Raw genomic sequence first — 26208 nt, 5'->3', positions numbered from 1 at the left:
TCAGAGCCAAGAATTCCTTCCCAATATCCCATCCATCCCTACCTTCTGGCAGTGGGAAGCCATTCCCCTGTGTCCTGACATTTCAGGCCCTTGTTCAAAGTCCCTCTCCAGCTCTCTGGGAGCCCCTTTAGGCACTGGAAGGGCCCCTAGAGTCTCTTAGCCTTCTCCAAGCTGAACACCCCCAGCTCCCCCAACCTGGCTCCAGAGCAGAGGTAAAATTTTTTCAAGAACTCCCAATACTGGAAAAATACATATGTTTGAGGATCCAATTTGTATGAGTTTTCAAATGCCAACCACACTTTAGACAGAGCTCATTTGCACTTGCCTTTATTCACAGGAAAAAAAGAAGAAAAAGAAATCAATTGGCATTGTTAGGGCTGCTCGGTCACAGGAAAGTGTCTTTGAGGTTTTTTTATTCTTGTGGGAAACAAACTAAAGCAAATCTCAGCACAGCCACCAGTAACAAAATCCTTCACTGCTTGTTTCTGAGCACATTCCATTCCTGCTGCCATCAGCAGTCCAAAGAAAGGGCAGGGAACTCCATTCTGGTGATGTCCGTGGAAAAGAGAGGTGGTGGCCAACATGGTACAGAGAGCACTGAGCTGTTAAAGAAAATGACCTGTGCAATGAGGTCACTGAAGGGGGAGAGGAACTGCTTGACTGCCCTGTGAGACTCTCACAGGGTAGCTGAGTGTGCCAAGGATGTGGCCATGCACTACCTCTTGTCAGAGCATGACATCAGATATCTTGGTAGTTTGAAAGATGGACACAGCTAAGGTGTCAACTTTCCCCAGAGACATGAATCACATTTCAAATCTTATCAGAAACTGTGGTCTCCGTGATCTAAGAAATACAGACCTGATAGAAACTTTTATGTGTTCCTCAGAGTAACATAAACCCAGTTATTGCCTCAGTGCTGCACACATGCCCCGCGTGGCTGAGGTCCTGGCAGCCTGCTGTGAACTCTGCCTGAGTGCCCCAACAGGACTTCCACAGTGTCACACAGATGGCAGAGCCTGCAAAAAGGCCACAGCCAGAAATGGTGAGAGCAATGAATGCATCCAGTAAAGGGAGGGCTGGCAGCAGAGCAAACTCCCCACCTCTGTAACCACCAGGAGCACCAGCCAGGCAGCTGCCTGGGCTTACAGGTGAACTACAGCCCTTACTCATCCCTGAAGTAAATCAAAACCTGGGGGAAGTTCAGCTGGAGGATGGTGAATTCTCTGTTTATTGCACTGTGTCTCCTGAGCATGAGTCTGCCCTGCAGGTGGGTGGCACAGGAAACCCTCAGGAACAGAGTACTACAACCTGGATGGTGAACAGGAGAATTAAGGAGAGGGCGAGGTTTGTCAACAAAGCCCAACTGCCAGAGGCATGGAACAGCCTCTTATCTGAGTGGATCACCCCCGCCAGGACAAAGCCACCAAGTTAATCAGAGGGATGGAGCACCTCTCCTATGAGGAAAGGCTGAGGGAATTGGGATTGTTCAGCCTGGAACAGAGAAGGTTTCAGAGTGACCTAATTGTTGCCTTCCAGTGTCTTAGAGAAATTTAAAGGAAAGATGGGGCAAGACTATTTACTATCTTGCTATTTACATGAGCATGTAGTGACATGACAAGGGAGAATGGGTTCAAATTGAAAGAGGGCAGCTTTAGACTAGATCCGAAGAAAAAATTATTTACTGTGAGGGAGGTGAGGCCCTGCAACAGGTAGCCCAGGGAGGTTGTGGATGCCCCACCCCTAGGGGTGTTCAAGGCCAGGTTGCATGAAGTTCTGTGCAACCTGGTCAAGTTGAAGGTGCCCCTGCCCATGGCAGGGGGGCTGGAACCAGATGGGTCTTCAAGGTCTCCTTCCAACCCAAACAATTCTATGATTTTATGGTTTTTGCTGAAGGGTAGAGACACAAAGAATATCACACAGGAAGACTTTCAGAGGGATCAAAACGTAGCCCCATCTCTGTGCCAGCTGTGAAGGAAGAGCTCAAAGGAGTAAGCAGCGAAATGATCCTTGGGAGAGCAATCCTGCGTTTCTCTCACTGCAACGTGACTGCAGATCCCCAAGACCATGCATGCACCCCTGGCTGCAGGCTGAGTTCCCAGCTTGAAGCAAAAGCAAGGCCATGAGCAGGTGGATTTCAGGCATTAAGTCTGGGCAGGTGGTGATGGCCATGGGATGCAGGTGAGTTCCCTGCTGCAGGCATGGCAGGTGCACAGCCAGGGGAGGCTCCAGAAACTCAAAGGCTTGGAACAGGAGCTGGACAGCAGGATTGCTTGGGCAGCAGGACTGCTTGGACAGCACTCCCAGAGTCCACATCAAGGCTACATCTATCAGAATCATGGAATCTTCTGAGCAGGAAGGAACCCACAAGGACCACCCAGTCCAAACCCTGCCCTTGCACAGACATCCCAACAATCCCACCCTGGGCATCCCTGAGAGCATTGCCCAAACACCCCTGGAGCTCTGGCAGCCTCGGGGCCGTGCCCGTTCCCTGGGGAGCCTGGGCAGTGCCCAGCACCCTCTGGGGAAGAACCTTTCCCTGATACCCAGCCTGACCCTCCTCTGGTGTAGCACCAGAAAAATGGACAAACAGCAAGTGTGTCACTATATGACTAAGAAGATGGAAAGAAGTCACTGATAAATGAAGAAACTCCTGGAATGGAGAAAGGGAAAGATTTCACCAAACCCAAGAACCACCAACCTGCTGGGGTCACATCAGTGGATGGCACAATGCAGAAGAGTGGGTGTATAAGAAATTGTTATATTTAGGAAAATATCCACCAAGGCCTTTACAGAGGGAAGTCATGTGACAGAAAGTCACTGGAGTCTTTAAAAGGTAAATAAGCATGAAGACAAGGAAGGTCCAGATGATACATGACACCCACCACAGATACATGATGTGATTTTTTGGGTTGTCCTGGGCAGAGCCAGGGCATGGACTTGATGACCCTTGTGGGTCCCTTCCAACTCCAGAGATTCTATGAGATTTTCTAAAGGATTCTCAACAGGCCCCTCACTATGGCCCCTGAAGCCACTGAGTTGCCCAAGAAAGATGGAAGATGCTTGCACAATTAAATGTATTTTCCTGATGAGGAGACCAGAATATGAGACAGATCTTCCTGGAGAGCTCTGCAGAAAGCTCTCTCTCAGGGTCTGTGCTACCAAATGTGCTACATAAAGGACGTGGAAGAGGAGGTGATCAGTGAGGAGAACTTTGCTAGTGAAACTATTCAAGGGGTAAAGCAAAGGACAAAGTTGAAAAATCTTACAGTACTGAGCAACTGCTGATAAAAGAGCAGATGAAATGCAGTGCAGATCACTGCAGAGTGAATCACAGGCACAAAATACACCCAACAAAACATACCTAAATGAAAGGCTCTGAGCTTATTACTGAGTTCAGGGAAAAGCTCTTAGGATTATAACAAATAGCTGTAGGAAAATATCAGCTCCAAGCTCAGAAATCAAAGCAAATTCTAGAAATTACTTGGAGTGGAACAAAACAAACCATAAAATATCATTAGGCCTCTACATAATGCAACAGATTTTCCGTATCATAAGAAATTCTAGTCTCCACAACTGAAAAAGATACAAGATATGAATAGGACATGAATGAGAAAACGCTCAGCAAAAAAAAAGAAAAAAACCAACAAAAACAAAACAGAAACAAAACTCACTATCAAAAAAAACCCAAACAACTTACCCCATTTCCCAATAGCACTTCTTAAGGATTTCTGTGGCATCACAAATATGGTTTATACTATTTCTAGGGTACCACAGAAATAAACTCCTTGGATAAAACAAACTGGCTGAAGATGATTTCAGAAAGATAAAAAGAGAACAAGCTGTAAAAAGTTGGGGAAACCAGGAGGTTTTTCCACATTTGCTCCCCACATCTGCTACCCCAACCCACTGCAGCCACACAGCAGGGATGGGGCTGGGTAGGGAATCCACAGCCTGCAGTTCCCAGAGCCTGTGGGAACACTCCTCCAAAGGTCCCACCAGCACAGACTAATGAGGTCCAGCTCTGACCCTCCTGTTCAGCAAAAAGAGAATCGGAGATCACGTTTTACTGGTGCGAGATGAAACCAAAGCAGAGAAGGTGGAGAACTCTAGAGAGCAGAGCCCAGCCTCTCATAAACAGTCTTACAATGAAGCAAAATAGGAATATTCCTACATTTAGGTGGGAGAATCTAAAGGCAAAACAAGCACATAAAGAACACAGCAGCGAGGAATCACTGAGGAGGCCAGAGCAGCCCCAGCATTGCTGTGCTGCAGCACACGCTGGCCCTGGCAGCTCCCATGCTGCTTCCTGGGGGTCTGTCTTCCACCACAGCACTCACTAATATGTTGTTACAGCATCAGTAACTGATAGCACTACTTTTAATCCAGCATTTCTATGCCCTCCTCTCTGTCCCCGGTGGGTAATTGAGGGCTGGCTGAATGACTCAGAGGGTGCTGCTGAAGCAGGAAGCACATCACGCACGGTTCCAGCTGAGCCTGCCACACACTGGGGCTTCTCGCCTTCTGTGGGAGGGGCAGACAAGTGCTCTGTGGTGATGTTGAGGAAGGGGATAATTAACTGTCTTTTCTAAAAAGCTCTGATAAACCTGGTCATGTCTCAGTACAGAGGACTGAACTAGAAGGGTTTCTGTGACCTCTTCCAGCCGCGGCTGGAACTCTCCAACAGCAACCATCTGAGACAGCCCAGTGTGGTTTGTGGGCAAACAGCAAAAGGCCAAACACATGGCAGCAGAAGAGGTGCAGCTTTCAGCATCCTACCACAGAAGGAGAATTACCCAAACACTGCTCCAAGAAGCCAAGGCATTAGGAAACAAGTTTAACCAAACTGGAGAAGAGGTGAATGGTTGGAGACTGAGACCAGCCCAGTGCAACAGATTAGCAGGACAGTGGTTGGTTTCTTCTCCCAGGCTACAGGGGACAGGACAAGAGGAAACAGCCTCAAGTTGTACCAGGGGAGGTTCAGGTTGGACATCAGGAAGAATTTCTCCACAGAAAAGGTGGTCAGGAGCTTCCCAAGGAGGTGGTGGAGTCCTCATCTCTGGAGGTGTTTAAGGACCAACGGGACAAGGCACTCAGTGCTCAGGTCTGGCTGAGAAGATGGTTGGTCAAAGGTCGGACATGATGATCTTGGAGGTCTTTTCCAAACTCAATGGTTCCATGACTCTACGTTTAAAATAGACTCTATGTTTAAAATGTTTTAAAATTATAAAAAGAAGCTAGCAGCTTTGTCAACAATAGGTATCACCCAATCTCCAGGACTCTGAAGGTTTGTTTCATCACCACAACACTGTAATTTAAAAGATGCAGCAGCTCTTGTTTAGGCCAAGGCTTGAACTGAAATCCCAAGCACAATTTACAGGAAGCTGGGTGTGCTGTCAGCATATCCCTTGGGATCCCGTCCCAAGGACTACAATCAATGTTTTATTCCTTGTTCACTTTCTGCAATATTGAACAATTTTCTTACAGATTAACAGCACCTAAACTAAATGGAAAAGAATGGATTTTGAAGACCGAGTTGTAGACTGTAGAGAAGGCAATACTCAGAGTAACTGTAAGAGAGGATTTGGCCTTAAGCACATGGCTCCTTCTACAGCAGCTATTAATATAAAGGAACAAAAATAACTCTTGCAATATGCTCTGAAGTTCAAACCCTGGCTCTGCTGCTGTACAGGCTGGCACAGCCCTGAAGTCTCTCATCGAGAGACAGACACATTTACCACTTATCTTTTTCAGCACGAGGGAATGCTTGTTCAGAATGACTCAAGTGATATTCATTTAAAAGGCAAACCTTTTAGGGCTGTGAAGGTCAAATTCTGTTTGTCAATCACCCAAGAATGAAAAGAAAAGCCAGTGCAGATGATGAAGAAAGAGGAAATCCATCCCTTGCATGAACACCTGGACACCGTGTTCAGTCAGATGTATCAGTTCAGTCTACTACAAGCCAGGAAGAGAAAAATGCTCAAGACCTCCTGGATTAGCGTGATGATATCCCACACATACATATATTCTTTCTATTTTAGAGGACATTATGAAATATAATCTTTACACCACTGCAGCCAGTTACCAAAAAATTCAATAAAATTGCCCACTAAGCACAAAGCAGAATTGTCACAATTTCTGCAGGACAGTATTATGAGCCCTCTAAGAAGCACCAGATTTTAGCTTTTAAACTTTTGCTTTAACATTTGAGAAGGTTTTGGGCCTTACTAGTCTTCCCCCCATCTTATTTTCTCTTCTTGACTCCCACCTGCAATAAATAATGGTTTTTTAATTGCTTTTTGTATCTTCCACCCATGCTAGAGCTTGGCAATCCAGAGCTTAACTTACACAGTTAGAATTGTACCCACCATGCAGATTCTGAACACACGGAAGCTTTTGGCATGAACTGTGTCCTAAAGCAATTAGTTCCACAGCTGAATTTTACACTAGATGAGAAAAAGTATTTGTTTTAAAACTCTGATGTCCTTAAATCCTTCCTTGTAGGAAAAAACTGAACATCCCTAACGCCATAATTTTACATATAGTTTTGGAAACCTTTATCCTACCTGTGCTTGTGGCTTTCTGTCGGTCAGAAGGAATCACAAAGTTTTGCTCTTTCCTGGTATAGAACCCAATCCATTGATTGACTTTGATCCCTTCAATGTTATTTCCCATCTCTTTCCCTTAACTTTTTTTTTTTTGAGATGGTAGAAAGAGAACTGCACATATTAATCTACACATGAGCAAGATACAAGCTTTTCCAGCCTGTGAAAACTGGATTGGAAGCCACTGTTTCCCCAAAAACATTATTCCCCATTTACAGACCAAATTTTGCCAGCCATTTTTTCAGTGAATTGGCCAATACAGACACCCTTCAGGGCCAGCTGACACTTCACTACCTTGACTGTGCAGGAACCTTTGTAACCTCGCTCTATTCCCTTTCCTGTCTCACATAAAGGTGTGCATAGCAGCACAAACTCCAGAGGAGATGCATAGGATAACTCCCCTTCCTCCTGCAAACTGACCCTTTATTGCCAGCCTTTGTTTTGTCTCTTTCAGACAGAAATTAGCAAGATCTCTTTATTTCACAAAAGCTTTGTTTCTTAGAGCTTCCATAGAGGGATATTGTCAAAAGTGTTTTGAAAATCCAAACATACCATCTCCACCAGATTTCTCCTCTCCACATGCTTGTTGCCTGCTTTGGCTTCATCACTCCCCAGGTTCTTCTTGGAGGCCCTTTTGAAACCGTCACTTCCCGCTGCCATCCCCTGGTAGCTGCTTTAAATGATACATCATAACAATGGATAACAGCTCAGTGACTTCATGTGCCAGTTCCAACTGATGCTGAAGACTTGATACTTTTCATTTGTCCGAGCAGTTCTGGATTCTGTTCTGTCAATACTACAGCTTGGGAAAGCTCAATTTTAATTTTTTATCTTACGAGATCTTTGTACAGGTAAGACTGACAGCACGCAGCCCTGGTATCACTGAGAAAACACTACAAAACTATTCAGCACACCATGCCAAAAGTGGGACAGATTTGTCATTTGAAACTATTTTGTTGAGCTGTATCCAAGACTCAGATTCTCCCAATACACTCAAAAGAAACCCCCCAAAAATAGACACTGTGTGCTCCCTGAATAGAGCATGTACCTATTATAGTGATTTATGCTGGAGAAGAGAATGCACACAGGCCACAACATATAGAAGATGATATGTCACAAAGAACAACATATTATTCTTTCCATTTTGAAATAATTAGGATTTAAATTCTTCTAGATCATCACTTTTCTATTTTCTTCATTGGAAATCCTGTTTCACAGATCCAGTACACAGATGTTTGCAGAAGTACCATGTGTCTGCAGCAAATATGCTCATCCTCACTAACCCACCTCTCCCCATACACCCCACCTTCCAGGTCCATGTGTATGGGAACAGGGAAGGGGTGCAAACCCCAGCAGAGGTGTGGGTGATCTAACCTGAAACTTGCAAAGTTCATGTCCAGAATCACAGGATGTGTCAGGCTGGAAGGGACCCCAGTGGCTCATGTGGTCCCACCTCCCTGCTCAGGCAGAGTCACCCCAGAGCACATGGCCCAGGATTATGTCTTGATGGGTCTGAGATATCCCCAGCGAGGGGGACTCCTCACCCTCTCTGGGCAGCCTGTTCATGGCTCTGTCACTGCCCAGGGAAGAAGTTCTGCCTCATGTCCAGGTGGAACTTCCTGGGCATCAGCTCCTGTCCATTCCTCTTGTGCCAGTGCTGGGCCCCAGGAAGCAGAGCCTGGGCCCTGCTCTGAGTCCTCCCTGCAGACACTGACAGACAGGAATGAGATCCCATCTCAGTTGTCTCCTCTCGAGGCTGAACAGCTGCAGCTCCCTCAGTCTTTCCTTGGCAGGGAGATGCTCCAGGCCCTTTCTCATCTCCGTAGCCTCCGCTGGCCCTGCTCCAGGTCCCTCCTGAGGAGTCCAGACCTGGACACAGCACTCCAGATGTGCCAACCAGGCCTGGGCAGAGGGGCACGATCCTTCCCTGACCTGCTGGGAATGCTTGTCCTAATGCACCCCAGGACACCACTGGGCCTTCTTGGCCCCCAGGTCACTTGGATCAAAAGGGGACCCCTGAAGACCCGGCAGGAACTCTACTGCCTTTCAGCTTTTCACTGAATTAATGAGATTAGGTTTCTAGAGGGTCTGGGAAACAAATGGCAGTTGGTAGGCAAGTGACATAGAACCTGGCACAAGCTCAACAGCTCCAGGGGAGTTTGAAGCCCCAGAGCAGCACTTTGGTCCAGAAAGCACCTGGGCAGCCGTGGAGTAGCACCTAGGGATGCAGAGCAGCCAACACATGGTGGAACCGCCCAGGAACAGCAAACAAACAGTCCCACCCAGGACTGTGCAAAGGAACAGAGCCACAAGCTGTCAAACAGGGCTGTTATCCTCACTGGTTCCTTCCCCTCCTACCCAGAGGCTATTCCACTTGGTCCAAGAGAGGGACTGCAGCTGCCAAGCTCCGCTCTCCCCTCACTGCCTGCTTGATGGTCTCCACACCACAGGTGCCACTGACTCCCACCCACCAGCCCAGTTTCCTCACCTGCTGGCAGAAGCAAGGCTTTGCCTGCACAAAGCTTTGGTACTCAAACCCAGCTTCCTAGGGTGGCACATGCAACTGACTTGTGACATGCCCATGGAGTGCTGAGGTTAAGCAAGTGGGACTAAGACATTCCTTTTTGCAAGGATCAAGCTGAGCCTGCTGACTTATGGCTGCTGAGTCTTGAGCAGCTATCACTCACAGGCTGTGCATCCTCCCCAGAGCCCAGCCCCTACCTGATGCCTCCTGCACTCCCCTCCCGTATTCAGAGAGCACCGAGCAACACTTAATATCTGAAGTGCAGCAGTGATTAAATTGGTAGCTGGACTGAAAGTAGAAAGGGCTCCACTAAAGTGGGCTCAGGAACCAAAAATGTCTGCTCAGCTTTATAGCATTTCCTAGTGTCAGCACACTGTAGCAGTGAGAAGCATTCCTCAGCAACTGGAAGGAATTGCTAAGCCCATTAATAAAATTAAGACAGACAAGTTCTATAAGAGAATACATCCAACCTTAGGAGCCACTGATGTCTGTGCTGCAGGATGGGGAAGAAACATTTACCAAAGTGGTAGCAGAGAGCAGAAATCTACAGTCATCATCTCTCTTGGGAGACATGACGTAGCAGCACTTCTGATTGCGTGTCTGCTCCTGAAAAAAAGAGGTCACGACATGCCTTAGAACTGAACTGCTGCTGACAGACAAGCCATTTGGAACTGATGGTGAAGTCGCTGTGCAAGTTTGCACCAAAAAGTAGGGAAGGCACCACAGATATGACACAACAGCTACTGCTCACTGGCTGTGTTCCTGCAGGACTAAATGCTGAAGAATGAGGAGACAAACTCAAGTGGAAAGAACATCTCCTATTTCCCTCCCGGCAGACACTTTACCATGAAACTTACATTTTGTAGAGGAGGGGTGGGGAGAGGCAGGGCAGGGCTGGTGGAGGGGAAAATCAGGGAGATAAGGAAATCAGGAAAATGCCCTACAAATGGTTAGTTTGTGCTCAGAGGAGTATCCCAACCCTGCAAGCTTTCAAGGTTGGACAGGGCTTTGAACAACCTGGTTTAGTGGAAAATGCCCCTGCCATGGCTGGAACAAGAAAATCTTTAAGGGCTGCTCCAACCCAAACCATTCCCTAGTTCTGTGATTCTAGGAATGTCTCACAGTCCCTGCAAAGAGTCAGAGACAAGTGTGGCTGAAGCCTCCTGCAGGCCCACAACTCCAGCAGCGCTCCAGACGACAGCCCTGGTCCAACAGGATGGACACATGCTCAAGGGAATGGAAGAAGTGCAGGTCCCAGGAAGCACAGGCTTGTCCTGTTAGATCCACTGTGCAGCACCAGAGCCCAGGCCCAGGGAAGGAGGGGGAAGGAATGACCATGGACCACTTTTGAGACCAGGTGGTCTGCAGGACCAGGTGCCTGCAGACATGGCTTAAGACGGAGCTGGTTGATGTCACTGCAAATCACTGTCAAATTTCAAATGTCATGGTGACAAAGGGAGGCCTGATGACATGCAAACACCACCCCACCATCTTAGAAGGATCCAGGGAACATCAGACATCTCAGTCTCACCGTAGCCCATGGAAAGGCTGTGTAATAAATCATCCTGACGGTCATTTCCAGCAGGAGGTGGAACAGCCAGCATGCATTTACAGGTGGCAGATCTTGCCTAACTTGACTGGCCTCCAAGCTGCCTGTGTGGAAGACAGGAGAGCAAGTGTGGTACACCTTTAACATCATCTCTGCCAGTGTTTTCAACAGGCAGGAGCTGGACTGCAGAAGCAGATGACTGAAGTTGGCGAGACTATCAGGCTCAAAAGCTGTACAAAGTCCAGCCAGCACCTGATTACCAGCAGCATCCCTCAGGGCTGATATGGGGTCAATACAAATCCATGTCTTCATTAAGAAACTCGATTAACCCCAATTATGGGACAGAGAGTGCTCTCACCAAGTCTGCAGATGATATCAAACTGCTGGCATGGCTGGGGCAGGAGATCCTTCTCAGAGGGACCTACACAGACTGGACAAAGGGACTGATGGAGAGTTTATGAACAGAGGCACAAGTGTCCTGCCCTGGGACAGACAGTGTCTTGCACCAGCACAGACTGGAGCAGCTGGCTGTAAAGCAGCTCTGCAGCAAACAACCTGCCAAGCTCTCAGGGAGAACAAGGGGACAGAGGTCAGACAGCCACAATAAACTTCTTCTACGGACCATCCATACAACTGTCTGGAAGATTCTGCAACTCAACAGTGACTTTCTGCCTCTCAAAAGCCTTTGAAAGAGTCCCTTTGAACACAACTTCTACCTCCCAAAGCCTTGCAGGGTACACAGAATCCCCTGTAAGGGTATGATGAAAACATCAGCCCACACTAGGTCAAGCTGGCTGAAGCATGGAGCAGATCAGCCAGCTTCCTGAGAACACAAGGAAGGAGCATAAAAGCCAGGGAAGAACTGAAAGCCAGCATCAAGTGATGGAACCAGCTTTGAAGGTTTAACCCAGACACTGTCTCCTCTGGAAGCAAGTCAACAGCTCTTTCTACCTCTGTTCTAGAGAGCTATTTCAGTCCAGAACTCATAATTCTGCTTGAAATATTTGCTGCAGACTCTTAAAACCCACATCTTGCATAAAAAATGGAACACGATCTGGTAATAGACTAGAAGGTAGGGTAGCATTTCACTGACATCAAGTTGCTTTGAAAGGATCTTGCCAGGGGAATATTTTTTGGTAACACAAATGATTACATTAAAACAACATGTCAGTCATACCAACATCACTTGTGATATTCATTACAAGACTCAAGTAAGGACCTAGGGTTCACTACTGCAGAAACTACTACTGGCATGTTCATAGCACCTGAAAAAAAATTAAATCACACAGCTGGCAAGCGTAAAGTGTCACAGGTGCAGTCAGACTCCTACCCAGGCTCAGGATGTGCACCTCTTCCTGGACGTGTGTTTGTTCTGCTAATGCAACCAGTTGCTCAGATTTAGGGGCTATCCACAAAAACACCAAAGCTGTCTATGCTGAGTGTGTCATCTCACTTACAGAAACCACAGAGCAAATGGGGTAGAAAAAATGGCTTGTTAGATAAAAATTTAGAACATTTCATCCTCCAGTAACACAATAGTATTTAAGGTAAATATTCTGATTATTTCTATTGGCACAGACAGGGTCTCTGCTAATGATGTAACTCAGAGCAATGATATAAATATATATATATATACACACACATATATATTTGGGTATACCAAAACAATTAAAGCAAGCCACAGCACTCACAGCCAGCTGGGTTAGAGCTCCCCTGTCCCACTGACCTTCTATGGGGGAAATCCCTATTTACATGTCTCACATAAAGTATCAAACTGTCAGAGATCACAGAATCCCAGGCTGGTTTGGGTTTGAAGGGAACTTACAGTTCATCCAGTTCCATCCCCTGCCATGGGCAGGGACACCTTCCATTAGACCAGGTGGCTCCAAGCCTTGTCCAACCAGGCCATGAACACTTCCAGGAGTGGAGCAACCACGGCTTCTTTGGGCAACCTGTGCCAAGGCCTCCCCACCTTCACAGGGAAGAATTCCTTCCCAATATCCAATCTAAACCTCTTCCCTTTTAGCTGAAAACTGTTCCCCCTGGTCCTATTGCTATCTGCCTGTGTAAAAAGCCACTTTTAAAATAAAGTTCCTGCTTTTTATAATTGCCACTCAAGACAATGCATAATTAATAGCTGTTTTGGGTAAGGATGACAATCCATATGAATTGAAATCCTGCAAGATGAAGATACTTCATACTTTGACTTCAGAATGAAACCAGCAGTACTTCTGGATGCTTCAATTCAAGCACAAAGCCCATGTGGTGGACTAGGAGCAGCTCCCTATGCAGGCCCTACCAGCTTCATGCTGGTTTACATTCCTCTGGGTGATGCTACTCTATTTACAGGTCCAAACTAAACAGACATAAGCTAGGTATGGGCCCGCAGTCACCTCACTTCCCTAAACCACTGCTAGAGTCCCCTCACTAAGCCAGCACTCTAGGACTTGCTGCTATCCCACCTTTCAGATGTAAAACCCATGAGCCTTTGATACAAAATCGCATTAACTGATACAGCAGGGAATGACAAATTATAAATAGGAGGTGGCTTCAGAGAGATTCCAGAAATGGATGGTGAGCAATCACTGAGGCAAATCAATGCTCTGGCTCAGGGGATCAGCCAGCGACCAGGTTTAGTTTTACCCTGAAAAGGCAGTGACACATAAAAAGCTAATGGCAGGTGGTCACTCTGCATTCTGTACATCTCACAAAGATTTATGAGCGAGGCTGAATGCTGGAAAAGCAACACTGAAGCTGCTTGTGTCCCTCTGCAAGGTCAGCTTATTGTATTACAGAAACATTTCAAGTGAAACTCCTAGAAGTTAAGAGTGTTCTATTTTGTCCAGCCGCAGGAAACAAGCTACAAAAATCCCAAACAAATCAGCATTAAAGAAAAATAAATCATACCATTTATTCTTAAAGAGTGAATTTTCAGTCATTTTGGTTGTTTTCAGAGCAGCAAAGACCATATTTAAACTTAGAGTTTAAAGCTAGAAGGAGACTGATTTTTCCAAAATTTGTTTAACAGGAAAATATTTAACAAGAGAACACACAGATGTATTTTCTAAAATACTGATCACCTGTAAGCACCGTACATTATAATTATTATGAATGAAAACTGACATGAAAAATTACATAGGTGTCTAAATCAGGAATTGTGATGTCCTCGATTGTCAACAGCTTGATGGGAAAAGAGAAGCCTGACTCCTGGGATCTGGCTGTTAGCAACGTGTGGTACTGTGCTCATTAGTCTGGAAATGCAGAAAAGCAAATTTCCCCTGAAAAACATTTGAAGAATTAGGTATTTAAGAAAGGTCATGTTTCACTACAGTGAGAGGGACGACATCTCAGGAGTGGAGGGAGGAAATAAAATTTGGCTCCCTGAAGCTGTGTAGGTCAGAGCTTCATCTCACAGCCATACTCTGGCTTCCACTGCTTCCATTTTAAGTTCACAGCAGCTTGAAACATCTCTGCACAGGCCTGGGCAGACTATACTCACCATGAGCTTGCTCTTAAGTCCACTCATGTTGAAGGGAGCCCCATGAAAATAGGCACCTAAATCCCCACTAAATCATTCCTTCATAGAATCACAAACCGGTGTGGGTTGGAAGGGACCTTAAAGTTCATTTCACTGAACATCCTGCCATGGACAGGAACACCTTCCACTAGGCCAGGCTGCTCAAAGTCCTGTCCAACCTGCTCTCAAAATTTTCAGCAAGTGAAGTTTTCCTGCTAAGGCCCACGGCCCAGCTCCTTGGGCAAGCTGCACCTTTCCTCCCCGCACAGATCAGTTTGCTGCAGCCCAAGAAAGGAGATTGCAGGGACAGCTGTGGCACCTCCCTTTAGAGGGACAGCTGAAAATAAACTGCAGACTCAGATCCCAGGATTTATACTGGGCACCCTCACTGTGCTGGGGCCATACCATCATCACTAGGTCAAAAGGTTCACTCAGCTGGGGATCCTGTCACTGCATAGCAGGGGCTGCCATTCCCCTGAAAGGCTCTGGCTTTCTCTTTCATTCTTTACCCCAGCCTGCTGCACAAACACATTTTTTTAAAAAAAACATGTTTCAGAATATTTAATACTCCACCTGCCCTCATTTGTATTCAAAAGTTAGAAAGAATAAAATATCAATTTATACAACCACTTACATAATATTCCCCTCTCCCAACCTTCTTAAAACTGATTGCCCTAATATGCACAGGCTGACAGGCCTTTTTGACTTACAGTATACAATAATCCTCAACTGGGAGCCAGCATACCAATTCAGAAGTCCTATATTTTAATATTAGTCAGTTATTATCTCAGTATATTACAAAGCACAGCACTTGTGATGTCTCACAAGCCCCACAGTACCTAGTCTGAATTCTAAATCTCTAAAACTGTTTGAAATAGAAACAGATCCCAGCCCAAACTCTCCCCGTTAAAATCAGCAAAAGAAATTATAAATTGCAAAAAATAATGCCAGGATGATGGGAGCTTCATCTAGGTTACACTTGAGAGTTGTGCACATAAATGTACTGAATGTTTGAGCACAAACACTGAACATTTCCAGCCATGCCAGTAGGAGCTGCAGTACCCTGTGCTGCTGGAGCAGGGACTGTCCAGGCACTGCATTCATTGCTAATTCCTGCATTTCTGCTAAGCTGGCTTTCAATCTTATCAAGCCATGTTGATTCAGACAAGTAGGCAGCATGGAAAACTTGTCTCCATCTCTGATGCAGGCTCAAGAATTTCATCTGCACAAATCAGAAAGCCTTCAGCACACATTAGGCAGAACAAGCTTTCCCTAAAATACTTTTGCTTTCCAAATGAGCTTTCCATGTGAGGCCAGAACTCCAGACTACCCAGCAGCTCTAGAGGAGATGAGAACTTTTCCACAGGCAGCACTAAGGGACCAGGGTCAGAACTTCCAGCTGCTGCCATGAAGGAAGTTGTTGGTGAAAATCCCACCAGCTCCCTCGCTCAGTGTTTATGGGGAGCAGTGGAGCCTGATGCATGGAACCACTGGATAGGATAAACAAAGGCTGAGGGAGGAAGCAATGAAGATGCACATTTCCCCTCCCAAGTACCCATCTACTTACTAAAATGCAGTTTCCTCCCAGGCACCCAGTATTGAGTAAATGATGTGGTTGTCTTCGGTTTCCAGAAGCCAAACCAACCAGTTGAAAGTGCCCCAAACCAAACCAGGGGAAGGTTTCCTGCCCTGCTGCCAGGAGCAGCAGCTCTCCCAGGCTCTAACTGCAGCTCAAGGTTAGTTTGTGTAGTCTACAGTTAATTCTGCCCACTCGGGAGATTGCTTGGAAATAGAGATGCAAGGGAAAGACGATTGGAACCTTGATGAAAACATAAAGGCAAAGAAGGGACTAAGCCAAAAGGAAGAAAATAAAAGCATGAGGTTGATAAAACAGCACTTCAGATTTTAACTCTTTTGTCTCATAAATTCCTTGTGTATTGCAGGCATTTTCCAAGCTATCTCACTCTATTCTGAGCCCTGTGGGATAGTACATGGCTACTAAATTCCCATTTATAACTGAAACCCAAAAACCCCATTTCACTCGCCCTAGCAATAAACCCTGTTTTTGACAGTGCCGTATTTCACTTTGACGAGCAGTGTTACATGCAGCACAAGAAGATTGCAACTTTTATTTTTCCTGGCAGAAGAACACCTTCAGAGAAGAACTCTGCACAGCACAGTGGGAAAGGTATGACTCTCCCTAGCTAACCTTCTATTCCAGGAATAAATGTATTTTTAGGCAATGCAGCCACCCAATCTTAAAAAATGCAGCCTGATTTATGATGCTATCATCACCAACTTAAAGATCAGAAGCTGAACTACCTTAAAACGCAGCTGTAATGCCCCAAAGATCAGGGGCACCTGAACATTCATTCCAGAGTTATCATGCCACTGTAAGTTGTGTTATCTCCTCACCTTTCAAGGCACAAACTGGCTGCTACCTTTTGCTGATTAAGAAATTTTGTGTCTAGAGAAGGGAAGGGAGCTGGGGAATGGGCTGGAGCACCAGGAGCAGCTGAGGGAGCTGGGAAAGGGGCTCAGCCTGGAGAAAAGGAGGCTCAGGGAGGGACCTTCTGGCTCTGCACAACTCCCTGACAGGAGGGGGCAGCCAGGGGGGTGTCTTCTCCCAGGGAACAGGGACAGGATGAGAGAGAACAGCCTCAAGCTGTGCCAGGGGAGGTTTAGGTTGAATCTTATAGAAAAGTCCTTGCCAAAAGAGTGGTCAGGCCTCGGCAAAGGCCGCCCAGTGACATGATGGAGTCACCATCCCTGAAAGTGTTCAGAAAGTGTATAGTTGTGGCACCCAGGGACATCGTTTAGTGCTGAACATGGAAGTGGTGGGGGAATCCTTTCCTCCTTCCCCCCTCAGTCTCCAGATTTTATTCCAATGTTAGCACCTCAATGACTCTTCCAACAGTCTCCAGACTGCTGTGAAGGGCAGAGTGCTCTCAAATATTTCTGTCTGCTTTCTGGACTGTCCAAAACTTCTGCTGCTTCCGGCTTTGTTACGGCTGCACACAACCTGTATGAGGAAATTGCAAACTTGCTGAGCAGCAGCTGAAAATTGCCCAAACCATTTGACACAGATGCCACTTTATAAAGCTCTGAGGGGCAACCAGGGGGTGACATGCCTGCAGTTTTACAGCTCTGGCTCAGAAGGAGGAATAACAAGCTGAGAACAACAAACAGCCTCCACTTAACTCAGAGTTACTGCACAAAGTACCTGACTATTCAGGAAGCAGCTCCTGAATTATCGCAGGCACCCAGCACATGAAAACAAAGTCAACAGCAAGCACCAAGGTACTGCAGAGTACTGTAAATGATACAGGAGTTATTTCATGAGCAACTCACTTCTCCTTGGAACAGGCCAAAGGGAAACAGAGAGTAAATCATCAAAGGACAGACAGAGGATAAACAATCTTTGCTGTCATCCTCTGTGAACCAGTCCTTGAAGACAAGCAAGCATTGCTATTATTACAATGGGAGATGCTTTCCTGACTAGAAGCAGCAGAATGTTTTTCCCTTAAGACTCAATTTTCATACGAGTTTACTCTTTGGTTTTATCTGTCACCCAGGAGACAGAGGAGCAGTTCATACCCATTTCCCATCACCTGCAAACACCAGAGAAGTTCAACTGCCCCCAACAGTTCATTTCACCAACTGGTAGCAGTTTCCTTGATGATTTCTAAATGTTCACTCACATTTAACTAATACCTCCCTTTCCATTCCGCATTAGACACAAAACCATCGTCAAAAGTAATTCAGTGAATGTAATTAAGTTAATTATTGAAAAGACAGGACTGATGTTCCTCCAGCAACATTCTGCAGGCACTGAGGTAGACAAAGTACGGCTGAAGCCACCCTACAGGTTCCAGACAGAGTCTGTGGTGCAGGTCTGTGTGGCACCTGGTGCTTCCAAAGAGGGCAGTGACACAGGCTGCAGGCTCAGAAACATCACTTGTAATTTAAAAGGTTATTTTCAAAATACAGCTTTGTGGCTATAAATAGCCAAGCCAGCTTCTCACACAGCAAGTACACAATGGATCTTAGCCACAGTGGCCCAGATACCAGAGCAAGTGTAATTTTACCTTTGTGAACACACACACACACAATATTTGGGGCCAACCTGCACTTCAAACAAACTAACCTGATTTGTAAGATTGATCTTAGGTTTTGTGGGAGCAGCTGCCAAGTCTGACAAATTAAGTCAATTGACTTGGTTAACCCTTCCATTACCTAAAAAGACCTGACTGCTCATCCAGAGCAAGTCTCATGTATTAAATTCTTTAACCAAAGAAAAATATTTTACCTGATCTTTCTGTCAACAAAGACAGCTTTTTTTCAACATGTAGGATTTCCTTCCACATTGAGTGGCCGTTTGGTTGCACAGGTATTAAACAAGGGCAGACTGTCTCTACCATCTGCCCTGTAATGTAACATTGGGTTTCTAATACTAAGAGAAGTTATTTAAATATCCTCACATGTACTACATCATTCCAGCTGTCAATCAGTGCTCTGGGGATCCCCAACCTAACTGGCCTTGGCTGATGCTTTACCAAGGCAGCATTATTCTCCAAGCAACAAGAAAACAAAATCTGTTTTGGAGAGGTTCAGAGAAAGGAACTCAAAACAACCTCCTCAACCATGCTAATAAACATTTTCATCTGATAGAGATTTACAGAGAATACACATGCACAGCAAAACCTTTAACAAAACAATGTTTGTTCCATTTGAGTGTGCAAGAACATCTTGTCACTCCTCAGCAAAACTGTTATTACATCCATGGGATGTTGGAACAAAGTTATTATTCCAATCACAGTAAGGTCACCCTCCCTTTCTGTCAAGTTTGTGAAGAAACACTTCACGTAAGCAGCTGGCTGGTACTGCCAGCATCTGCTCCACCGCTCACTCATCCAAGCTCTTCCAAGTATCAAGCCCTAGGTGTTACTGGTCAGTGTCACCTGATACTGTGCTCCTAAGGCACATATGATACAATTCTGTATCCTTTACGTATACAGAATTCAATTTGCAGCCTGCCTGTCAATACACGGCCTGCCACAGTCTCCAGGAGTGTGACCTTGCTGAGCTCACTACCCGCCATCAGAGTCCAGCACTTCACCAGACACCTCACAGTACCCACAGCAGCAGGAGAGCCAGGCCCTCCTGAGGGGATCGCAATCCATCCTGGCCGGAAAACCCTCATAAAGTCATCCCAACTCTACCATGTATCCACCTTAAAATCAGCCTTCTTGGCTGTCAAAATGCTGTGAACAACCTGCTTTTCAGTGGCTGGTTCTTACCAGTGTCCACAGGACTACTTATTTACCTGATAATAAATGTACACGTGCTGTACTGGAGGCTACCAACACAGGGCAATTTATTTGCAATTGCTACACCAAACTCCACAAATAACCAAGAAAAAGGCCCGTCCATTACAAAGGTCACTGCTTTGCCAGGTGAAGTCTTATTCGACCTGACAGTCTGTAAGCTTGCATGCTCTTTACTTCACTACTTATTTTTGGAAGCCTAAGCCAAAATGAATACCTCTCCCTGCCCCTTGCTCTCTGACAGCCAGGAGCCAGCAAGCTCCTGAACCACCTTGTACCTGTCCCAAATGCTTCTGTAACATCAGCCCAGCAAAGAAGAAATCCTGATTAACTCAAGAACTATCCTGCTATTTGTGCTGTTAACACATTATTCTTTACATACACATTAGTTCCAGATGTTATTCCTGAACTGTGCTTTTTTCCCCACTCCTGTTGCTACACTACATGCTTAATCTACACAACCTTGAGCTAAGAAAATTTTCTTTGTGAAGCTGGCCTGGATCCAAATCAGATTCATTTCACTGACCAGATGCACCAATCTGGCACAATGATTTCACATGCCCTGCTAAATCCTCAATCAGTCTTGGACAGCAACAGGTTTCCCAATATTCTGCGGAGGCAATTTTGCACGTTCCCTTGCATTCCTGCTCATTTATACAGGAGCAGCAAAAGCTGCAGATGGAACACAGCACATGTTTCTTGACAGTCAAGGCTTTACTGCTCTGCAGACAATTCCTGCAACCACTTTGTACCATCTTCACATTTGGATGAGTATTAATAGAATCTATGTCGCTTATTGGCCGTGCAGTCACTCTCTGCTCACTGCCAAGGAGCAGTTTGGGGAGTTTCAAAGCAACTCTGATAAAACACAACGCAGGAATTGGCCAGACACCCCTGATCTTGCAAAATTTGGACTCCTCCTGGGAAATTTTCCCAGCACTTCAGGAGACCCCAATCACATCATAAGTTTTCAAAAAATTAATAAATTGGCTGCCTGGTCAGGCCCGCAGCCCTGCCAGCCGCCGTTTTATCTTGCTAATTAACCTATTTAATAACACTGTGAAAAATTGTTACATCCCACTGCCCGACTGGAACCACCTCGGTCTGTTCTCTGTCTGACACAGGCTGAACGCGCCGCACGGGGCTCGGACCAACGCGTACTGAACCCTTTGTTTACCAACACCCCCGGCCGGGGCTGCAGGTACCGCTGCGCCCCCCGGCCCGGTGCTGACCGAGGGCAAACACAGCCGGGCCGCCTCCCCGGCCCCGGTACCTGGTGCAGGGCTGTCAGCCCGTCCACATTGGTGGTGTTGATGCGGGCGCCGCGGCCCAGCAGCCTCTTCACCTCCTCGGTGTCGCCGCTGGAGCAGGCGGCCAGGAACACGGCGCCTTCCTCGAAGCGGACGCGGGACCCCCCCGCGCCGCGGTGCCGGCCACGACCGCCCCCCGCCGCCACCGGCTCCTGCTCGGTCAGGGAGCCCTTCCAGCGCCGCAGCTGCTCGGCCCGCCGCAGCCGCGCCGACTCGGCCCGCTTCCCGCCCAGGTGCTCCGGCTCGGACATCGCCGCTGCCGCTCTGAGGGCCGCGCGGGGCCGCGCCGCGCTCAGCCCGGAGCGGGGCGCAGCGCCCCCGCCGCCATCTTCGCTACGCCCCCGCCGCCGCCGCGCCCGCGCCGCGCGCGCCCCGCGGCACCCCGGGACATGTAGTTCGGGCGGGAGGGGCGCCGCACCTGCCCCGGGGCGGCCGCGGCTCCCGGCGGCCCTCGCGCGGCGCCGCACCTGGGCGCGACCGGGACTACAACTCCCGGCGGCCCCCGCTCGAGGGCGCGGTCGGGTGCCATTGCTCTGGTTTCCTCAGATCCCGCCCTCCCCGGAGTCACAGAACCCCGGCACCGCTGAGGGCGGAAAGGACCTGAGGGATCCTCGGGTCCAGCCTGTGCCCGATCGCCACCAGGTCACCCACCCCAGAGCACTGAATGCCACGTCCAGTCGTCCTTTAGACCTCGTGCTTTCAGGGATGGAGACTCCCCCACTGCCCCAGCCAGCTCCTTCCAACGCCTGACCGCCCTTTCCTGGAAGAAATTCTTACTAATATCCAACCGAAACTTTCCCCTGGCACAACTTGATGCCGTTTTCTCCTGTCCTGTCCCTGCTCTCAGGGAGCAGAGCCCGACTCCTCCAGGCTGCTCCCTTCTGTCAGGAGCTGTGCAGAGCCACAAGCCCCCCCCGAGCCTCCTTTTCTCCAGGCTGAGCGCCTTTCCAGCCCCCTCAGCCCTTCCTGGTGCTCCAGACCCTTCCCCAGCTCCTGGACCCTCGGGATAAACGTCCCGCTGCCATCGGGACGGACAGAGGGGTGCGGAGCTCCCAAGGCGGCTCGGTCCAGCAGCTGCCAGTCACACAAGTGGCTGATTTTATTGAGGAAGTGCCGGAACCTGTAGATTTGCAAGCAAGAACTGAGCAATAATCATCAGTAGGTCTGTGAAAACTCTCTAACCCTGGCACAAGGAACATTAAAAAAAAAAGTATGGAATTCTGAAACCTTCATGAAACCAAATTCATCCTCCTTCAAAACCTCAGAAGGCAAGAAGGCTTCTCAGAACTTTGTGCAATTCTTCCGTCACACTAATACAGGATTTGTGCAAGGTTACAGACATTAGAGAAGAAATATTACAAGAATTTTTCATTCTCTGGGCATTTAAAGAAGTATTTAAAGAATCCCTGGGGAAAATAACGGGGGACAAACATGCTTGATCGCATTCATTTAGTATTTCAATGTCTGGCTTCCCCTGGTTAACCCCGAGCCCGGGCGTCCCTGGGAGGCGAGCGGGATCTGCGGGGCTGCCTCCGGCACAGCCCCCCGGCCGCTCCCTTCCAGCGGGACCTGCTGCAGCGCTCAGGGCTTGGGATGAGACGTTTGCCTTGACTTCGTTGCGCCTTCCCGAGCCCCCTCTCGTGGCTGCGCGTCCGTCCCGTTCCGCTGAGCATCACACAGCGACTCTGTTCCCGGTGAAGGGGCTGCCCCTCTCCGTCAGATTGTTCTGCGGCACTCAGCTGCCGAACGGAGGATTTGCCTCAAATTGTTCACTGGAGGAATCTCAGGACGTCTACGTTGCTGAATGATCCCCCAGAGCAGATGGCATTTGCTCATTAGCCTTAAAAAAACTCCAGCAGTTTTCAGCAAAGTTCCAGGGAAAACCCCCAGGAGCTGTGGAGCCGAGTATCTGATATCCCCAGCGTGCAAAATATCATGACCCACTCTAATGAACAGTTAGGAGCCACGGGCCTGTTCAATATTCATAGAAAGGCCAGATAATGATTGACATGACAGTATAAAATCACAAACATGGAGTTTAGAATTGCTAGAACAGAAATGGTTCAGATCACAGCAACGAGGACAAGAGCTTCACATGACAGAGTTCCGTGTGGAGCTCCTGGAAGTGGGCGGTAAGGACAGCGGCTCTTGAGGTGGTGTCCGTTCCGCTATAGAAGGAGGAGTCGGCAAGGATTCTTTTTGATAGATTTCTCGGACGAAAATCAAACGCAAATGCAACAATATTGTATCTGATAACCATTTATTGATAAGAAAGGGTAGGTGTTCTTACTAAAGGGAGGTAGGAAATAAAGAGCAGAGAGGGAAAACGAGAGACAGAGAACGAAACAGAAGACAGCGTCAGCACAAGAACCCCGGCTGTGCGTCAGCCTGGCTTGGCAGACCGAGCGGGTGTGCTGCGAACCGCGGCGCGTCTGCGGAGCTGCCGAGGCGGGCTGGGCGCGGTTTCCAAGCAGCAGCGGGCTGCGCGCTCCTTCCTTCGGGGACAGCGGGAGGCCGCGGCCCTGGAGCCGCCGCGTGTTCTCAGGTCGGGGCGCGGCGGCTCCAGGGCCGGGTGCCGCGGGAACAGCGCCCGCTCCGTCGGGAGAAGAGCGGAACACCGGGTGGTCGCGGCAGCGAGCTGCCTCGCGGGACCGGCCAAGCAGGGCAGGACGGGGGCAGACAGGGAGACAGGACCACAGGGAGGAACAGGCGAGGCAGAGAGGGACGAGCGGACCCTACGGGGAGCCCCCGCTCCCCCCAAGGTACCCAAAGGAAATGCTCCCGGTGTGTCGGGAGCTGCTGCTGCCGTGTGCTAACGCTCCCCCCACAGCCCGCTTTGGCGGGCATTTGCCCCACCGCCAGTGGGTGCAGGACCCCCTCACAGCCCGATCGTGGAGGCTTTCTCTGCTCTGATTGCCTGCCAGTTGAAGCCTTCTGGGGGACAGGGCTGCCAGCATATCTACAACCCCTATAAAAATATAACATGCTGAGGCATAAATAAAAATCAGATTGGTACCTCTCAGGTGGGTGTGAAAGCAACAGGACAAATTATTTACAGTAAGTCAATACCAAATAATTCTCCTTGGCTGAAAAAGACTTTCAGCTGTGGGTTGTTGCAGGCTGGGATCCCTCTGCACACACTCCTGGGGAGCAGGAGATGGGCTGTGGGGTGGGTGACCCATACTTCATATCATAGAATCATAGAATCCCAGAATGCTTTGATTTGGAAGGAATATTAAAGCTTATCTCATTCCAGCCCCTGCCATGTGCAGGGACACCTTCCACTAGACCAGGCTGCTCCAAGCCCCATCTAGCCTGGCTAGATGAACACTTGAACACTTTCACAGATGGAGCAGCCACAGCTTCTCTGGACAACCTGTGCTAGGGCCCACCACCCTTACAGAGAGGAATTTATTCCCAATATTCAAACTAAAATCTCTCCCCTTACAGTTTAAAACTGTTTCCCTTGTCCTGTCACTCCAGGACCTTGTAAATAATCTCCCTTCATCTTCATTGTTCAGGTACTGGAAGGTTGCAATTAGGTCACCACAAGGCCTTTGCTCTTCCTGTCTGAACAACACCAATTCTCTCAGCCTTTCCTTAATTCTCTAAGTCGTCTCTGTGGCCTCCTCCAGGCTTGCTGCAACAGCTTCATGTTTTTCCTCTGCTGGGCCCCAGGTGGGAAGCAACTCTGCAGGTGAAGTCTCACCTGAGTAGGGCAGAGGGGCAGAATTCCCCCCGCCCTGCTGCCCACGCTGGGGGATCAGCCCAGCACAGGGGGGTTTCTGGGTGCCGGCACATGTGGATGGGCTATGTCCACCTCTCACTCACCAGGCAGCCACAAGTGCCTCCCCTCAGGGCTGCTCTCGATGCCTTCATCTCCCATCCCGTCTCTTCCCAGTAGGATTGGTTCTTCCTGAGGATGAGCATGCTGGGTCTGTGCTGGAGCAGGCCTGCAGTTGCTGAGCTTTTCCCCTCTTGCTTCCAGAATGGAATTCCTTGGGGCTGGAAGCCAGGCCGGCGTGAGCCGGAGCCGTGGCCTGAAGCCGTGGGCACAGCCACACTGTGTCTTTGGGTTCAGCTTTGGGTTCTGGGAGCCCCTTCCCTGCCTGAGCCCTGGGATTGGGAGAGAGCCCACCCTGTTTGCACAGCTGGCAAGAGCAAGCTTTTGTGCAAACTGCCTGGCTGGGCCTATCAGCCATTTGAAACCAGGCCTTTACTTGTCCTGACAGGAACTTGACCCTGGTGTATTTGTGGAGATTTCTGCCTCTTTCCAGGACTTCTGGACATGGGAGTAAGCTACCAAATGCTAAGAAGCCCTGCACAGCCACATCTCTGGAGAAGTGGCTGTGACCCACACCAACAGCCATCCCCAAACCCCTGCACTCTGTGCCATTGTTTCTGGTTTTTGTGAAAGATACAGCACATTGGAGTCAAGCTGTCATGTCCATATGAAGACCAGATTATATAATTTGACAGACATTTGGAGCACTTTCCCGGCCTGTAGGTCCAAGTTTGCTATAAACACAACTTGAAGCAAAAGGAATTGCCTTAGATGCCAAGCTGGGGCTGTCCCCAGCAATTGATGTGAAGAGTCATAGAAATCTTTTGGAATCCTCTCCTGGTTTGCTGTGAGGAGACTGGAATTGAGACCAGGAGAGGTCCCCCTTTCCCCATGGCATTCCATGGCTGACCGCACTGTCCAGGCACTCTCAGGAAATCAGGCAAACATACCCATTCCAGTTTCAGAGAACATTTTATCCCAGTAAAATGTGTCAATAACACATCTACAATTACAGAGTCCAATGTCAATTCCTGAATTTTACAGCTCAGCCTTAATCTATTAATCTTAACATCTATTTTTGAACAAGCTCAAACAATTTTACTGGGAACTTGAACAGAAAGCAAACTTCTTCTTGAACAAACTCTACCAACTTGTCTATCTACAGAAAACAGCAAATCTTTTAACAAACAAGAGCTAAACCAAATACAAACTCAAACTATTTAACATCCAACTGTTCCTAGCCTGAAAACCCCAAAATGTGGGTTTCCTTCCTTAGGCCAGATGCAGTCTTTTCTTTGGAACTGCTTCCTGTTGATCATCAGCAGACTTCACTGGTCAAGGTCTCTGCCAAATAGAAAAAAGAAAAAAGGAAATTCTCCTCTTGAAAGAATACTTAGAAAGGTGCAATTTTTGTACACCCAAATGCCATCTCCTCTGTCCATGCCCCAGCCAGACCAGCCAGTGGGCAGGGCAAGAGCCAAGGAGTGGGCCCAGTGCAGGAATGCCAAAGATGCAAGACCACACTGTGCCCTCAGGTCAGCAACAGACTCCAGGGCCAGCCCATCCTTTCTTCAGGCTTTACCCCCAGCAGTCAG

The 26208-nt window shown here is 48.1% G+C and overlaps 1 protein-coding gene across 6 annotated transcripts in view; it reads right to left on the bottom strand.

Moving 5' to 3' along the window:
• Window positions 1-21277, bottom strand: part of PPP1R12B (protein phosphatase 1 regulatory subunit 12B) — a 133707-nt gene extending 112430 nt beyond the window's left edge. For 3 of the 6 annotated variants that reach the window (XM_038162793.1, XM_038162792.1, XM_038162794.1), the window contains exon 1: window positions 20793-21276. In XM_038162793.1, coding sequence (XP_038018721.1) covers window positions 20793-21080 — 288 coding nt within the window. In that variant the 5' untranslated portion in view covers window positions 21081-21276. Of the gene's footprint in view, window positions 1-20792 lie in introns of all 6 variants that reach the window. The other 3 variants (XR_005259783.1, XM_038162791.1, XM_038162795.1) reach the window with 2 other exon arrangements.
• Between the last annotated feature and the right edge of the window lie 4931 nt (window positions 21278-26208).

The sequence above is a fragment of the Motacilla alba genome, chromosome 26 (genome assembly GCF_015832195.1).
Source record: "Motacilla alba alba isolate MOTALB_02 chromosome 26, Motacilla_alba_V1.0_pri, whole genome shotgun sequence".
In the NCBI taxonomy this organism is placed as follows: Eukaryota; Metazoa; Chordata; class Aves; order Passeriformes; family Motacillidae; genus Motacilla; species Motacilla alba.
This window is presented reverse-complemented; position numbering and strand designations above follow the sequence as displayed.